This window comes from Scatophagus argus, chromosome 12 (genome assembly GCF_020382885.2).
Source record: "Scatophagus argus isolate fScaArg1 chromosome 12, fScaArg1.pri, whole genome shotgun sequence".
Classification (NCBI taxonomy): Eukaryota; Metazoa; Chordata; class Actinopteri; family Scatophagidae; genus Scatophagus; species Scatophagus argus.
In genome coordinates this window covers 16,104,590-16,122,272 of record NC_058504.1, presented here as the reverse complement: position 1 = coordinate 16,122,272, position 17,683 = coordinate 16,104,590, and the positions used below count along the sequence as shown (strand labels likewise).

The 17,683-nt window shown below is 41.4% G+C and overlaps 3 protein-coding genes across 8 annotated transcripts in view; 2 read left to right on the top strand and 1 right to left on the bottom strand.

Moving 5' to 3' along the window:
- Positions 1–1,075: 1,075 nt before the first annotated feature.
- rufy1 (RUN and FYVE domain containing 1) lies at positions 1,076–6,119 on the top strand. The gene is made up of 17 exons (XM_046406281.1): positions 1,076–1,437; positions 1,771–1,950; positions 2,031–2,148; positions 2,244–2,345; positions 2,503–2,626; positions 2,740–2,801; positions 2,927–3,062; positions 3,166–3,267; positions 3,349–3,465; positions 3,730–3,897; positions 3,993–4,090; positions 4,172–4,291; positions 4,627–4,756; positions 4,968–5,062; positions 5,149–5,197; positions 5,296–5,373; positions 5,461–6,119. Exons 1-17 carry the CDS (start codon positions 1,125–1,127, stop codon positions 5,602–5,604), a joined length of 2,136 nt encoding a protein of 711 aa, XP_046262237.1. The 5' UTR covers positions 1,076–1,124; the 3' UTR covers positions 5,605–6,119.
- Positions 6,120–6,201: 82 nt separating this feature from the next.
- On the bottom strand, positions 6,202–12,047 carry hnrnph1 (heterogeneous nuclear ribonucleoprotein H1). 2 transcript variants are annotated; one of them, XM_046406282.1, is made up of 11 exons: positions 11,805–12,047; positions 10,557–10,653; positions 10,313–10,468; positions 10,079–10,222; positions 9,041–9,179; positions 8,113–8,291; positions 7,831–7,943; positions 7,596–7,731; positions 7,426–7,509; positions 7,137–7,229; positions 6,202–6,932 (listed from the first exon to the last, which is right to left on the bottom strand). In XM_046406282.1, exons 2-11 carry the CDS (start codon positions 10,636–10,638, stop codon positions 6,835–6,837), a joined length of 1,224 nt encoding a protein of 407 aa, XP_046262238.1. In that variant the 5' UTR covers positions 10,639–10,653; positions 11,805–12,047; the 3' UTR covers positions 6,202–6,834. The 2 variants fall into 2 exon arrangements, with proteins under 2 accessions (XP_046262238.1, XP_046262239.1); XM_046406283.1 differs by having other exon boundaries at positions 6,802–6,936; positions 11,805–12,046.
- Positions 12,048–14,122: 2,075 nt separating this feature from the next.
- Positions 14,123–17,683, top strand: part of ankhd1 (ankyrin repeat and KH domain containing 1) — a 28,275-nt gene continuing 24,714 nt past the window's right edge. For all 5 annotated transcript variants that reach the window (XM_046405608.1, XM_046405607.1, XM_046405606.1 and 2 more), the window contains exon 1: positions 14,123–14,586. In XM_046405608.1, coding sequence (XP_046261564.1) covers positions 14,308–14,586 — 279 coding nt within the window. In that variant the 5' untranslated portion in view covers positions 14,123–14,307. The remainder of the gene's footprint in view (positions 14,587–17,683) is intronic.

The following is a 17,683-nucleotide window of genomic DNA, read 5'->3' as shown; positions in this document are numbered from 1 at the left end:
GTTGTAACGATAACCTCTGATTAACGAATTATCAAACACTTTGACATGACTGAGGTAGTGATATTTTAGCCTGCTGCTGTTATACATCCTGTGGACGTTTCAGTGGGAGTTGTTGAAAACTTATTCTAGGGTTGTTTTCTAGCACTGATTTAATATATGAATCTGTTTGTTCCACCTTCTTTTTTAAAGGTTTGACCCACCGGAACCACCCCAGTCTTTCAAAACAATCTAACGTATATTATTCTATTATTTTGTTGAGAATAAAATAGTTTTAAATAATTCCATAGTTGGTAATACATGACTTTACTGTCGCTCTGCTGTCTTTGGTATCTTCGAGCAGTTTGTTTGTTAGATAGATAGATAGATAGATAGATAGATAGATAGATAGATAGATAGATAGATAGATATCTTTTTAACAAATTCACTCTGCTATCCAAACTCAGGCTCAAGGGTTTCAGTGCTTGACAATCCAGATCTAGTGCTATCTATACACGAGGATACACACACACACACACACACATATATATATATATATATGAGTGCAAATACCAATGTAAAGTGCAGAAAAGTAAAAGCCAAGAAGCTACCAAACGCACCTTGATGGATGCTTCAGGGGGAAATACTGCACAGCTTGTTTGCGCCACCATGTGGTACTCGGGGAGGACTGGGCTCCCGACGGTATGAAAGGTTCATGGTAGCTGACGCTCCTCGCACACCAATCAGTGTCAGCCTGACCGTGACCGCGTAGTTTGTAGTTAATAATCAGGCTATTGAAACAAATCAAACATGAAGCATTAATGAAATACCGTCATCATCAAGGCATTAGCACTGATTGATTACATTTATTAGGTAAACACATTAGCACGAATATGGTGGAAGGAAGCAAATAAAACATACATTAGTGTATATATAATCATTTAATTAACTTTAAAACAAAGTGATTTAGCACAGATGTTTTGTGGTCTACGGCGCCTGACGCCCTATGTCAACTGGGTGGCGGTAATGTCCCTACAAGCTTACTTCCTGGCCATCAATAAAGCCAAAGAAGAATATCTCGCGGCGCGTGTGATTGCTGTGGTCTGGTCACGTGAAGACTCGGGAGCATAGGGTTGGGGGGGGCAAACATGGCGGACGAGACAGGGAAAGTAAACATAGCTGCTGAGGATAGCGGAACAGAACAGCAGCTAGATGAGCCCGAAATTTTGGTAGCCGCGACCGACGGCGGACCAGACCGGACCGAGAAGTCGGCTGCCGCGGCGGCAGAGAGCAGTTGGTCGGCTCCTCTCCTGTCTTTGGCTCGGAAGGCCACGGAGACGATTAGCAGTGGAGTGAGCTACGCTGCTATCCCAAGAAATTCCTCACAAGAAGCCGCTGCGAGCTCCCCGACGCAGAGAGAGCCCGAAAATGATCTCAACAATACTTCAAAAGAGCTTCCAGGTAGGTCGCAATATTATTAACCGTTGACACTGAAACGAACACCTTCGGTATGACAAAAGTTTTAAAACAGTGCAGCCATCTCCATCTCACTACTTCCTCTTGGACGGAGCTTAGCTAATTGTCAGCTGTCAGGGCACATGACTTCAAGAGCAAAACATTGATTTCAAGAGTTGCGGTAGCCGTGCAGAAGATCACGCTGTTCCCTCTGGGTGTCCACATGTAGTTTATCCTGCTCTCCTATGGACAGGAATCTGCACGGTGCTTCCTACAACCCTGCATCTGTTTGACTAACTTCATTTCAATGCTTTTTGTTTTGCCCTGCGTTCTCTACAGCACTGTCCCCCAAAAACCCCATGTCAGTAGAAAGATCCAACCTCCTAAGCATGATGAAGCTGAGCATCAAACTATTGATTCAGTCCTCCTTGAGTCTGGGCAGGACGCTGGACGCGGAGCACCCTCCCCTGCAGCAGTTCTTTGTCGTCCTGGAGCATTGCCTGAAACATGGGCTGAAAGGTGAGACAGACAGTCCACCACGCTGGCCGTTTGAGCAGAATGAGTTTTTAGTGATCCAATCTCTGTTTTCTGTTTTTCAGGCAAGAAATCTTTCATTGGTCAGAACAAGTCCATATGGGGACCCCTGGAACTGGTGGAGAAGTTGTGTCCAGAGTCTGTTAACATTGCCACAAGTGCCAGAGATCTGCCCGGCATTAAGTATGCTATGCTAAACAATTGTCCAGTAAAACTACAACTTAAAGTATGCTTAAAACACATTTGAATATTTTCTTTTTCTTTCATTTTCTTTTCAGGACTGGTTTGGGTAGAGCAAGAGCTTGGCTGCATTTAGCACTCATGCAGAAGAAAGTAGCTGATTATATGAAAGCTTTGCTGGACCACAAAGATCTCCTGAGGTTAGTATTCGTGATGAGGTACACGGACTTGACATAGACGGTATTTTAAACTTGTATGTTCACATGACTCTTTACAGTTCATTTTCCACGCTTCCAATGTATTCCCTTTTCTTTCTACACTCCTCCTTCAATCCCCTCCATGTCCTTTTCCTCCTAGTGAGTTTTATGACTCTGGAGCATTGATGTTGGAGGAGGAGGGGGCCGTGATGGGGGGGCTGTTGGTGGGCCTCAACGTAATTGATGCTAACCTTTGTATTAAGGGGGAGGATCTTGATTCTCAGGTCAGTGCTGATGGGTTTAGTGAGTCTGTGCATCCCAGCGGTCACACCTCATGCTCTCCACGACAAGCAAATTGATCAGGATGCACAGTGATCACTCTTTCTTCCCCATTTAGGTGGGAGTTATTGACTTCTCCCTTTATCTGAAAGACCCTGCCAACACTGAGACTCCAAAAGAGTGAGTATCGCTATCAGATGGACTAAGCATCTTAACTACCCTCTGTTTTTCATTATGTATAAAACTGTTCTGTGTCTTTCTTTTAGTTTGACCCCAGTCGACTGGTTTGTTCTTTCTCTTTTTAGTGATTCCAAGATGACAGCCATATTAGATCAGAAGCACTACATCGAGGAATTAAATCGTCACCTGAGCGGCACCGTCACCGACCTTCAAGCTAAGATGGACTCTCTAGAGAAGACCAACAGCAAACTTGTAGAGGAGGTAAGATGTACTGTGTGTGATTCTGCTTGCACTCGAGGGTGTGGCACTTTTTTCATAGGTGTGTTTCCGACTGATGAGTGTGTTTTTTTTCCTTTTTCCTAAGCTGACTGCAGCAACAGACAGAATCAACTCCCTGCGGGAGGAACAGGAACAGCTCAGGCAGGAGAATAAGTCAATCTTGCAGTCCAGTCAGAAAAAGGAAGAGGTCAGAAAGCATCTACAAGTAACTGCAACTAAACCACACCTAATGAAAAAACAGAAAACTGTATGGTGTTTGTGTTTCCAGGCAGCCCTTCAGGACAGTCAGGTGGAGCTGGAGACCTACAAACAGACTCGACAGGGCCTGGATGAAATGTACAATGTGGTTTGGAAGCAGTATAAAGAAGAAAAGCGCATTCGCCAGGTCAGGTATCAACAGACTGTAGCATGAGAATATATCGTGCATGTGGCAATGAAAGGTGACTCATGATCCCTTTTGGGTGGGAGCAGTTGTCTGACGCACAAATTAATCTTCAAGCTTCACTGTTAGTACTTAGGTAGATTCAAGCTAGCAGTGTGAGTGTCGCAAGTCCAATCTCATAATTTTTTTTTTGTACATATTAAACTCTAGAAATGAATTTGAATGAACTGAATATGCCTTTTGTATGTTTGCAATACATGATGTCAGGAGCTGGAGCGTGAGTTGGAGCTCCAGGTGGGCCTGAAGCAGGAGATGGAGGTGGCCATGAAGCTGTTAGAGAAAGACACACATGAGAAACAGGACACACTGGCAGCCCTTCGGCTCCAGCTTGACCAAGTCAAGACTCTTAACCTACAAATGTTCCACAAAGCTCAGGTAAACACACTGAACTTGGATTTTCCTCCTCTTGAACGCCTGCTGAGACAGCACACACATTAACACAGCCTATGTGGCTCTCCCTGATTCTTTAGGACTCGGAACAAGAAGCTAAAAAAAAGGAGGCGAAGGCTGTCCAGCTGGAGCAGCAGATGGAGGAAATGGAGAAAGCCATGAAAGAACTAGAGCAGAGGTATGTGTTGTGCATGTTTCTCTGTGTTAAAATGGCATTCCTTTAAATTAATATGCTTCCTCTTGGTCGTTTGTGCCACAGACTACAGAACTCAGAGCAAGAGCGCAAACAAAGTGACCAGTCAGACAGAGATATGATGGTGGAGCTGGAAGGCAAGGTGGATGCTTTGCAGACACAGCTGACAGACCTGGATACACTAAGGTTAAGACACACACATACACAGTCAAAAAAATAAATAAATAAAATTAAGCATTGTATAATCTTAAATTGCACACGAGGATAAGGATAAAATAAGAATAAATACACTGTTCAGTTCACTTCGTAGGGGAAAGGAACTTCCTGTAAAGGTGCACTTCCAACAGCAACCACAAAGTATAACAAAGATTAAATGTATACACTTTATAAAAATAAGTCTGAATTAAGTACTCGTTTTATTTGAAGTCAGTATTTGTAAAAAACAATACACACACTTTCAAGCACACACATACACAGGCTTAAAGTGGCTGTAAGAATCACCACGTCTCCTCTGTTTTCAGGCTGGGTTTGGAGAATGAGCTGCGTGCTGAGAGGGAACAGAGACAAAGCCTGCAGAAATCTCTCCAGAGGGAACAGGACAACAGCATCGAGCTCCGCACACAGCTGCAGCAGCTCCAGGGCCTGCACACGGTGAGTGTCACAGTCAGTCAACACTGGAAGTAAATTCTTCTTTTGAACTGATTTGAAATCATTATCTACTGTGCACCCTGATTTGCAGAACACAATGGAGAACATGCCGTAGTTTTTACTGCCCCAGTAAAACGTTGTTTTTCTCATACTTAATAATACTTTACAAGACTATTATGTCATGGCGCTTGTTTCCTGTGAACTGACGGTGCAGGAGCTGCAGGACTTGAAGCAGGAGAAGCAGCATTTACAGCAGAAATGTGAGCAGCAGGAACAGGCTCTACAGGAAATGGGACTTCATCTCAGCCAGTCAGTACTACTAATTTTAGGATCTTTTTTTGAAATCCACAATTTCATGCTCTGAGGTTCTTGTGTTGCCTTCATCTTTATCAAAGGTCTAAACTTAAGATGGAGGACTTCAAGGAGGTCAACAAAGCTCTGAAGGTAAAATGTTAAGAACAGTGGTGTACTTACGATTGTGGTGTAAAATAAAAACAAAAAAGAAATCCTAAGAAGCCTAATTGCGTATGTTCATTGCTCAGGGTCACGCTTGGCTCAAAGATGATGAGGCCACTCAGTGCAAGCAGTGCCAGAAAGAGTTCTCCATTGCACGCAGAAAGGTAGGCTTTTTCATCGCATTTTACTTACACTTGTGTAGTATCTGTCCACGTAGCAGCGTTAACGAGCTGTCCGTTTGTGTGTTCCAGCACCATTGTAGAAACTGTGGAGACATCTACTGCAACAGTTGTTCCAGTAATGAGCTGGCTTTACCCTCGTACCCCCGACCTGTGCGGGTGTGCGATATGTGCCACTCCCTCCTGCTGCAGAGAAGCTCCTCCACAGTTTCCTGACAAAACACCCTTCAAGCTTCAAAGTTTCTGCAAGAGCTTTGTAACACGACACATACTAATCCACAGTTATTTTAAACTACGTCACTGCTCAAGACAAATGTCATCACAACTTACGGAAATGGTGTTTGGTGTTCCATTTCCGCTATTACCTGAGATTCAGTACCATTAGTTCATCTGTGTTAAATTAGGGGCCACATTTTAACACTGAAGGATTGAGCTGATATAGAGGAGGCAGACTCCATGTTAAGAAGACTTCACTTTGCGTAGAGGTTGAAATATTTTTAGTATATTTATGTGATCAATTTTTTTTTGGGTCTAAAATGATCAGTTTGACAATTTGGTACTCAAGGTCATGCATCTACTCTAACATTTGCAGCTATGGCCCCACTGCTGGATACATGCAAACTTGTTGTGTAAATGACTTTAGAATGTTAACAAATCTATTTTATAATGTATTATAACAGGGTTTTGTGGATTGCATCAACTGCTATAAAGCCATTTTCTTAATTTGGGGATGGTGACTAAGTTTTTTTTGTTTTTTTTTAAAATCTAGATATTTGATAAATGAATAAAGCATCCTCTTTTGCAATGGTTGTATCAATTAGATATTCCAGACAAGTTTATTCACTTTATGCACAGGAAATACAAATAGCATTTAAAGCAGTAGAAACCTTCATGTCAGCACATTTCAAATTAATTTGCCGTTGAACTAGCACTCATCAAAAGAAACCACCCTATCAACAGTCACATCTTTAAAAAAGAAAACATGCTCTGACCATTTGAATTCTCAAAGTTTAACTGAAAATAAAAAGTCTAAACACAGTGCAGAAGATGAAACAAGGTCTAAATATCAGAAGTTAGACATTTTCCGTTCATGCACTGAGACATTGAAATGAATGTTACAGCCACGGGATGAGTTAAGTTTGAGGAATAGCCAGGTGCTTGGAAAACACAAAAAAATGACACTTCCTGGTAATGAAAATTTAAAGTAAAGTTTCTGTGATGTCATATTGGTGAGGAATAGGGTGGACGACAAACAGCACTTCTCTCTGAAGATAATCCACTTTGAAGAAAAAAAAAAAATAAGAAAAGAAACCTAACCCTCAGTATTTTCAAAATAACCTCACCCGACCCTACCCTATGTTTACTAGGTGAGACTCATATCTCCAGTCCTTTAGCAAAATGCGGAGTTTAAAAAAAAGACATCAAATTAGGGAGGAAAAAAAAAATCTACATTCCCCATCCTCCACCCAGTCCGTTCATAGAGCCTCTACTTCCTCCTCCTCCGCCACCGCCGTAGTAACTGCTTCCCATTCCGCCCTGGTTACCTAACAAGAGATAGAAAATACACACTATAGGACCGTGGAGTTCATCAAGGAGTCATACACAGAAATTCACTAAATATTGCCAGAGTTTTGTCCCAAGGGTTCACGATGGGCCTGGTGTAGACACAGGTGTGGGGCATATTCATACTCCGGTGCATTTACTGTGTTGAGAACAGGAAAGGTTATTATAACAGAGCTGACACTCACTATAGTCACTGTAGCCGCCCATATTGCCCTGGCTGCTGTATCCACCGGAGTACCCTGAGCTCAGCTGCCCGCCGCTGTAAGATGACTGGTTTCCTGTGGAGAAGACAGAGTGTCAGAATTAATCTACAGATGTCTTGCATACTGCTTTTTACTCTTTTTTTTTTTTTTCTTGAACCCTCGCTTGTCTGAGCAAAACGGCCAAGCATCATAGCCACAAGGATTCTGCGCTGGCATTATCATCCAAACAGCAGACACCACCGGTCTCACAACCTCCATTACTGATACTCACCCATGCCACCCATCATCTGGCTACCGTATGCTCCGTTACTGCCACCTGCTGTTGAGTTCAAAAACAGCTCCACATAGCGGTGCTCTGGGGAGCAGAGAGAAATATAAGTCATGGACATCTGAAGATGGTTATGAAGGAGGAAGTGGTACAGTTACTTATTTTAAACTCACGCATGTTGGCTTTGTCTTTAGACATGGCTGCTACAGCATCCTCGTGTGTTGCAAACTCTACGTCTGCCTCCCCAGTTACCCTGCCATCTGGACCGATCTCAATGTGGACCCGCACTGGATTCAACGGTGAGAAGAACTAAAATGCAAACAAGGACAAATTCACACATTTGTGTGAGATGCAACTTTTAATGATCCATTTTTTTTTAAAGATATACAGCAGTCTTTCCTGACTTACGTTGTAGATATCCGTCTCCGTCGCTCTGTATGGTAGGCCCCTCATGTGGACACAATGGCCTGTTGTGCTCTGAAAGGAAGAGCCACCATCGCCATACCTTCCATCCGATACACCTGAATATAAATAAATGAGTCTTATGGACACTAATCTTCTTAATCCAATTAAATTTAATGTGCCATGGAAGCATGGAGGCACACACAGTCAATTCTTTGCTTTTTTTAAAAAAAATAAACTCAATCAGTTAACATCACCATATATGATTTCAGTCCACTTGACACCCACCTCCTCCATAGCCTCCACGACGCATTCTGTCATAGGATCCCCCTCGGCCCATCATGTTGTAGCCGCGACCACCTGAGGGCCGGTCGTAGGGCCCAGGTCTCTGCATGCCCATGGGCTTCCGCTGGGGTTCGTAATGGGTCCGCACCTCAGCGCGGCTACTTTTGAAGATCTCAATGTACCTAAGAGCATAGAGAAACCACAGTGAGGGCATGGGGAATGGACCAGGAAAGGCTGAATTTGCTCAATACTGATGAAACGGCTATGCAGATGCTGTCATGGTGTAGTCCATAGGTAGTAATATCTTTGAGTACTTATTGCTAGTTGTTGACAGAACAGACTTAAAACAAACAAACAAAAAAAAAAATCATTGAGTTTCAAAAATGAAGCTGTCCAAATTGAAAAGGGCCTTATTGAGGTTACACTTTTCTTATGGTTACCTGAAGTGAGTTATATCTGATTCAAGAGCACCCTGTGTCCTTGCCATGACAGCCATTGTCCTGGTTTTAGAGGGACAGAGAGGGCTCCAGCCCTTCTGCAACCCACTCTAAGCATTACCTGTAACAGTGGGCTCCAGATCCATGTGTACAGCAGCCCTCTGATTTTATCACCAGGGAGACTCCTTACCATTTATCAGCGTGGACTGATGTTTAGTGCTGAGACACCATTTGTTTGCAAAATTATGCATGCACTCCAATTCAGGATTCATTTCATGTTTGTGAATGGTGCCCAAGCACTAATCCTCCCATAAGATTGTGAATGTGTGACATATTTGGATCCAACATAGCAATTTATGTATGTGTTTTGGGTGAATATTACAAATATGCTTAAATTAACCAAGACTGATATAGTGTCCATTTTGCATTTGGATCAGATGTGTGCACACCATAAGAAAAGCAACTTATCCAGCCAACCAACCAACCATCCCCACCTGTGCCCTATTCTTTCCTTGTGTTTCTTTAGAGCCTTTTCAGCTATATCCTGTGAAGCAAACTGCACGAAGGCCTCCCCCGTACTCCTCCCCTGGATGTCCACCGGCAATGTTATCCCATTTGGCACGATTTCCAACCCTTCAACCCAAGGACAGATAACCCCAGCAGGGGACATATTAAATCACATGCCCAATCACAGAGATATATTTCTCTAAAGAGAGATAGAAAACTTATGGAAAACTCTATACATCATCACACATACCAGTTCAGTTTTTAACCAGTGACTGGCCAAACAACTTACATGTATTGTACTTGGGGATAAAACTGAAATGAGAGGATAGAGAAAGAATATGGAAAAGGGCACTGTTTGGGACATCAGGCTAGTATCGGTGTGTTGATGAAGAGAGAAGATCCTGGTAGGTGACATGAGTTAAATTACGGTGGTTCCAGTAGGAACGAATCTAACACTTGGCATACAGTGTATATAAGAAAAATGTATGTAAAAGACAAGGGTGTGAGGAAATGGGAAAACACAACAATGGTTCTGGGGTAAGACCTGTCCAATCAGTGATGAGTGAGACCCATTATTAGTAAATTACAAGTAGGCACAGACAACTTAAAAATGTGACAAAGCCATTTTATATTAGAACCAATTAGTGGAAAAAGGTGATGAAAATGGACTAAGAATGGATATGATGGGCAAAGATGGCAAGGAGTGTTTGCATTACAGATATCTACCCTAGACCTAAACAAAGTTTTGAAAAATTTGCTCAATTGATAACTAGCCTCCTTTTCTGGCATCATTTCCTCACCAATCCAAAAACATAAATCATGTCAATGTTCTATTACATATTAACATATGATATGTAATGGTCATTCTCCAGTGGCATATTGACTGCTCTGTCAAATCAGATGTAAGCAACTGTTAAGTGTCCATAGGAGAAAGGAAACAGGAAAAAGTTGGGAAAAAAAATGATAATAATAATAACCTTCATCACCAAAATTACAAGCAGTCACTGAGCAAGGCTGATTCTTACCTGAGAAAAACTGCACTATCTCCTCCTTGCTGCAACCAAAAGGAAGGCCTCGAAGCCGGACGAGCCCATCTCCTGCTGTTTCTGGACAGTTTGGACCAGTGTGCTTCATGACCCAGTCCATCTCAACATTGTTGGATTTAAAAACTATATCACAAGACATGTAGAAATCAGTTGCCACATCTTCAAGTTGAGACAATTCAAAAGGAGTCATTATGTGCAAGTAGATGTACCCACCCTCTACATATCTGTGACCCATGGTTTCTCTATCCTTCTTGACTGCAATCTTTAGGTCTTCCTCTGTCTCCAACTCAACAAATGCCTCTCCGCTGGGACGCCCCTCTCGTGTGTAGGTGAAGTGGATGCCGCCTCCATTGTTGATAATTTTGCAATCTGCATTTGAAATGTATTATGAAATTATTTCTGCTTTAAATTGCTGAAGTATTTTCTTAATAATAATAACAAAAATGTGTGTGCCTACCTGAGAAAAACCTCTGTACTTCATCCACTGAGCAGGACCACGGGAGACCCCTGATGCGTACTACATATCCCTCATCACCCATGGCTGGTCAGAGTCCCTGAAAAAATAAAATCAAATCAATAAAATCCACTAAAATTCAATATGTTAAGTGTTAGAGAATAGCACATACAACTATATATAATGCAATCGAATAAGAGAGCACTAGTACCAGTAGAAACGAGCAGTATTATCTTGTGTCGTGGCAGTTTTCTGGATCAAAAACAAAGTCTCTGTACTGTTCTTCTCATTTAGCATTCAAACGTTCATAACTAGAATTGTAGTGCACCTCTATTACACCTCACAAGTATTTCCGTGCCCGCGCTTCTCGTAGGTCTCCCATCCACACTCCAGTGAATCATAACACTGATTTTCATCTTAAAGGGGAAATGCTAACCCACGTCTGTGGGATTTACTGATATATTGGTTACATCCCACACATCACGAAAGCTAAACACGTGAGTCTTCCACACTCTGTTGTAATCAGCTACTTTCTATAACGTCAACGAGTTTATGTTTTCCCCAAGCTTTTGAATGACTGGTCTTTGAAATCGACCAACATTAGGTACATGTGAAACCATTGGCAGCACCATCTTGGAGGCCGTTTGATTGTGCCAGCCTGTATGTAACGTTACCAAATACAAAATCTTGATGTCGTGGCGTTTTCCCCGCCACAAACAATATTGTTGTTTAAAACGCAGATCGCAAGCAATTACCATAGTTACATTATTCCCCATTCCTCACAACTTAAAGTCTAAGTCACGGTGAGTACTTAAATTAAAAAAACGGAGTCGTTCCCAGCTAACTTTGCTAACGTTAGCGCTACAACAACGTGAAGCAAAGCTAACTTAATGTTACTTTAACAATATTTCTGGTGTATAAGCGTGTCGACAAATGTTTAAGAGTTCACAGAAGCCACATTATAAAAGTTATTAAAAACTCTGAGTCTCGGCAGGGTGCATGGTTCTTTGCACGCTCACTACCGCACCCAGACACAAGAACAAAAGCCACCCTCTCAGCCGGCGCCATGTTATTAGCGTTAACACTTAGCTTGGTCCCACGCTAGCACTCGCTAACTAACGGTATTATAATCAAATATAGATACTGATAGCTATATTTGGTTATTAACGCATGCAAACGTGTCACAGTGGTTTGGTAAGGGGGTAAATTAAATGACAGCAACGTTCATTTGATATTAATATTATTATTTACCTGATTCAAGTGTAGATGCAACACGCCGGAGTATATATGACCAGACCTGCGTAATGAAGCTGAAGGTTTGCCCTGGGTTGCCAGAGCCGCCTTACCATCCGCCTTTCAAAAACTACCAACGCACTTAATTAATTGTTGCTTCTATCCTAAACTGAAACACAATCGCATTATTCAACACGACCAAACATTTGTAATCAATACTGGCATACTTCTGTTTTAAATTCTGTCGACATCTAAGGCTCCCGTGTTAGTTAATTGACCGAAAGTGTGGGTTTTTAACACACTTGGCAATCCCGGCTGAATAACCAATCGCTTCCGACTGGCCTTGCGTCCACGCCCAAAAATGATGACGTTGCCGTCCTAGGCCCAGGCGGGCCGGGCGGCAGCTGCTGGCCTACAAATCCATGTAACCCTATTTACAATGGTCAATAACCAACTTCTAATGCTTTTCAGTTTTGTTTTTATTGCTTTTTTTTGTTTGTTTTTTTTGAGGTACCTCGTACACCACATTATTTCACAATAAGACCAAATGAAGCTCATGTTTGTTAAAGCTTATTCAAAATATCATGACAATTAGTGACAACTGACACTAACTCAACTAACAGCAAATCACAATAGATTTTTCAGTTTTTGGCGTGCAGCAATAACCTCTGTGGTATGGGCTTTCCTGTATTGTCGAAATTAGATGAAACCAAAAGCCCCGGTTGCTGGTTTTGGTGACAATCCTGAGTGAATGATCTCTAGCTTAAAACGGGGTCAGGAGAAGCAACATACACATTCTTAACTAGCTAAATCAAGTTGCTGGTACGGTGGTAGCCAAAAGTGATAAAGTTAATCCAAATAGGTCACTTGTTGAAGTTGGTGAACCCTTGTTAGTAGTTTCTCTTCCTTCAGCAACTTCAGAAATGCCCTTCAGAGACGCACTTAATCTTCTCCTGATTTAGAGAAGCTGCTCAATGGCCAGTGGCAAGACACTGTAATAATAGGCAGCTACAAGAATTAATGTTTGTGTCCATCAGAGGTAGAAAACAACAAATTATTAACATTAAATTGGGTATTGTAATTATGATTAAGTATAATTTCATCATACGGGTTACCTGATTTGAATGTTTTAAGTTTTGTTTTTCACATACTCAGAATACAAATAATTTTAGTAGGAAGTGTTGCACTTTTGACTGTACCATATTTCTCTAAAGACTTACTAGTTACTCTGTATTAAAGCATAAAACATGATGCATTCATGTATATAAGTCTAAGAAAGTGTATATAGTTAAACATGGAACCTGTCATCTACATGGTTAAAAAATGCTTGATCATTAATTAATAGTTAATTTCACATTCTTCTTCTTACATTTACTTTTGATTCTTTCATTTTAGACAACACATGTGTACTTTTATATTAGCAAACTTTCAAGTACGGGAGTTCTTAAGGAGTATTTTTACATGCAATATTGCTACTTATTACATACCGGTACATTAATAATCCAAACAAATCTTTCAGTGCTGGTACATGTATGACCATGAAGCACTCAAAAGGAACATTGAAAGTCACATTAACTTTGAGTGAGGCAGCTTCTACTCAATGCCAGTTGGTTGTCTTCTTTCATGATGGACAGGTGTCACTGCAAAATTCAACATTCACTGGGGTCCAGGTAGAAATTTGTGGGTATTTAAACTTGTGCACCAGGGGACTACTTAATGAAGTTGTAAATACCTCAGGGGTCTTGGAAAATAATGCTATTGATTTCTGATGGGGAAATTAATAGTGAACTTGACACAAGTTGTCTCTATTACCTACGTCACCTAAGCACACAGAGTAGGCTGAATTATATTATGAGTTTCTGCTTATATAGGTACAAAACATCTTTGTACCTATATAAGCAGTTTTTTAAAAATATGAATGTGATAAAATGGTGATCTTGGTTTTTTCCTTGCTTTTCTTTTTTGTGCTTAGTAACACAAATTGCAGCTTGTTTAATTTGTGAGGTTCAGTTATATAGTGATAGTCATTTAAAATCATATTAATTTATTAATTAAAATTTACAACAGGTAACAATACACTCTCACTGTAGTTCTTCTGTTTAGGAAATTTCACAATAATAGTTCACATGAACTAGTAAAGCTATAGCTACCACTGAAGTTGGCCTACCATGTCATGTCTTGACGTTCGTTCTACAGCCTCGTGATATTGGTAAACCTAACATGACGTTGCGGTCTGGAGTTTGATAAGCACTAGTTTTAACCAATTGAAAACAGAGTTTTTTCCGGCATACCCAATAGAATTATCAAGATTCCAAAAGAGGCGGTCTTTCTGAGAATCAGTGCGTATTGGGTTAGGTTGTTAGAAAGTTAATGGCTGGGGGAAAGAGATCCTCCTCAACCCTCGCTTCGGGAGAGTTTCTGGATTCCCTGAAGTAAAACACGCAAATAGCCCAAAAGAAAGAGCCTGGACGGACGTTTAAGTCACAACTAGCTCGTTAACACACGTATCGTGAACAGAAGTATGCAGGATGCAGTAGCCGGGACGGCAATGCTGACGGACGGCTTCGAGGACGAGATTGACTCGGTGACTCCTCGCTCCCCAGTGGCAGGGATGGGGGTAGGAGCGACACCAGGAGGAGTCGGACTAGGGGGCATTGGGATTGGTGTCGGTGGAAAGAAAGTACGTTTGTACGGCGAACCAAGTGGGCCTGCTGCAGAAAGACTGGATTTCAAACTAGCGGCCGCGGCCGTTCTCTCCTCTGGTCCAGGATCCGGCAGCGACGAAGACGAGGTTTCAGAGGTAGCTAAGCTAAGCTAGTTAGCTAAGCCGAACTAGAGAGCTAGACAGCATTCCTCTCCTAGCGCGAGCTGACTGCTAGCTAGCGAGTTAGCTCGCAGTTGGCAGCCACCCCCTCCCAGGCCGCTGAAATTACGTAAAATAAGCCTGCACTTTAATCGAATAACACGTCCTGCCGGTTCAGATGCTTGTAGAGTGTTGTGATGTCGATAATGTTTGGTGAGACAAAAGCACTTGTTCACGCTAAACGGCTGAAATGTTTTATTTATGCAGCGCAGGCTGTGACTACGGCCTAGTTCGGGTGGAAGTGAAGACGGCCTCGTTCGGTGCCGTCGTATCGTAACACCCATCACAAGTTTGCAGCTCCTTCAACAGCTTTCCAGCGACGGCAAATAGAAGATTCTCGTAACTCCAGAAACGTATACGGCCATCTAAGTATCTGTCGTTTAGTAGCTGTGGTGCAATTACGTCACTTTTCTAAATCATGTAAATTAACTCCGAACGTCCCTCAGCTAACTTTTCGAAAGGTTTACGTTAGATTATGCTGTTCCTCGCGGAACTACCCGAATTTTCGACAGTTGGTGTTGACAAATAAACCAGTTGGGTTTTTCATCCTTCGTTTCTGTCGCTCAGATAGCCACCACCCTGTGTCAACTTGATTTGCGTTGTCACAATTGAGAGCAGCAAGAGTTCATGTCGAGAGGTGTCCAACTTTCCATGTGCTGGCAGTCGCACACGGGGACAGGTGTGATGGCATCTCCACCTCAGCTTAACATACTTCTGACATGTCTTATATTCATTTAAATGGGTGTATAGATTACACAAAATAACACAGCACAAATTTGTTTTGCCATTCAAAAATCACCTTCTTGGATGACAGCGTGACAGGACCAGCTCTTGGAGGAGGAGGGGGGGTGATGAATTAAAAAAACAAAACGAAACTAATACTCAGACTTGCCAAATACCATATCACTACCTTTCCATTTTACTACATGTCTAATGTGAGCTGTCAGTTTAAAGATATTGAGACTTGTCAGCCATACTATTGTCATGTAATTGAATTTAGCATATCGTATGACTGCAGCAGACACAGAAATTGAACTTGTCAGACTGCTAGATGGCGAATACATGGGTTTCACAGAGCTATCAAAGTTTAATGCCATGTTCATGATACGTTACTATTCATTGCTACCTAAACAGTGATGCAGTATTTACTGTCAAACACTGTCATGAAGAAGTCTTGGCTGTGGAGAGAAGTGGTACTGCTGAGCAATGCACAGTGCCTGAGCCTTGAGTTGTATTTATTGTACACAACTAATATCTTATTAGATGTCTCTAATATCTCAAAGAACTGTTAGTCTGAGACACACTACAGCGTGGCGGTTAGACATGTGAGGATGTAAGCTGATACCAATGTCAATATACCCTGGACATTTCTGTCTGCACATCAGCTGTGTGGTACAAGAAAATACCAGGTTTAACAACTAAATCCTGACTGGTTCAGATGAATCAGTTTAAAGAAGTATAGCCTCCATGTAATGTTTCTGTACTCATATTAGCTTGAAAGGGTGCGTTTGTTGTGGTGTTTTACTCCAGGGGTTAAGTCACTACTCTGGGCAGTAGCTAAAATCTGAGCCTCTGGATTAAGCAGATGCCATTCTAGGCCTTTCCAGCTCTCTGGATACCAACACTCTGGCAACTGTAGTTCATTAATAGTGAAGACTGATGCCCATTGTAGATTATAAAGGCCCTCATAGAACTACATCCCCCATGAGTTGTTATGTTCTCTGTTCCTATCGTACAGCTGAATTCCTCCACATTGCTGAATGCTGACACTCTCCCAACATTTTCTCTCAGCCAGACCCTAAAAGTCTGCTGCTTATGAATAGACATAGAGATAGTTACTTTCTTAGTTTTTGTCAAAGGTTGTTTTGCAAACTGTTGAATGACAGTGATTTGTGATTCACTCTAAATCTTATAATTATTTTAAAATCTCACCTTATTGGCATTCTGTTTGCCCGGGTAGCTGTAATGTCTGCCACATTTGTCACTATACCAAATGTGTGCGGTATAAATGACCTACTATAATAGGATAAATGATGACTGAAAAATGTCTAAGAGTGTGTTGTCTGGTATAGTTAAGTCAGTTATGTAGAATTGTGTGAATCAGTCATTGCTGTACACATGTTGTTTTTCTCTCACTAACACTGTAAATAGGTGTTGATCCACCTGGCCAATTTGGTCCCCTTCTAGATTAAAACCAAAACTTATTCTTCCATAACAAAGCTTAATCTAATGAGAAGGATCTCATGTGAAGTGTTTTTTTTTACAAGTTAAGATCTCTAATCTAATCTAGATTTAATATGGCATCTGCACAGACTACTCAGTGAGGCAGGCTTTGAGATTTGTGTCCTCTGTCTGCTAAAATATATCATGAGTGACCTCTGCAGATTTACAGCTAGGAAATAACCCCAAAGATTCAGTGTGCAGTTCAAATGTTAGCAAATCCTATGACTAAAATTTGAAGCACAAGATCTGGCTAAATATAAATGAGATAGATTAGAGTTTTTTTTTTCTGATGGTGTGATTGTGTATATTACCTATGTTCATATTAATGTCTGTGTAATAGGTTTATATTGATAATGAATAATGATTATATATAGAAGAGTGAAACAGGCCTCATTCTTTTATTTTTCAACTGCCCATTCTAGTTTTCAGCACCATGTCAGTATATCTGTAAATTACAAAGTAAAACATCCTGATGGGGTCTAGATCTGGGTCTTATTCACCTGCACCTTGACTTTGATACTGGTTCCTGAAGGATGTTTTTCTTGATACAATAACCGAGCTGTTTAGCCAGCCAACCCAACATATTTGCTGTCTCTTAACACATTTCACCTTGATTTTACTAACTATTTATGGCGATAAATTAAGGCAACACAAAAACATCGAACATTTCACAGGTTCCAGTTTAAGCCACTGCATCTACTTTTGTACTTGTACCTGTTTGTAACTTTAGTGAACAAACATGTACAGGTTGACTGAATTATTACGTCTGCTGAAGGTTACTTGCTACAATCTGCACCATCCACAGTAATTT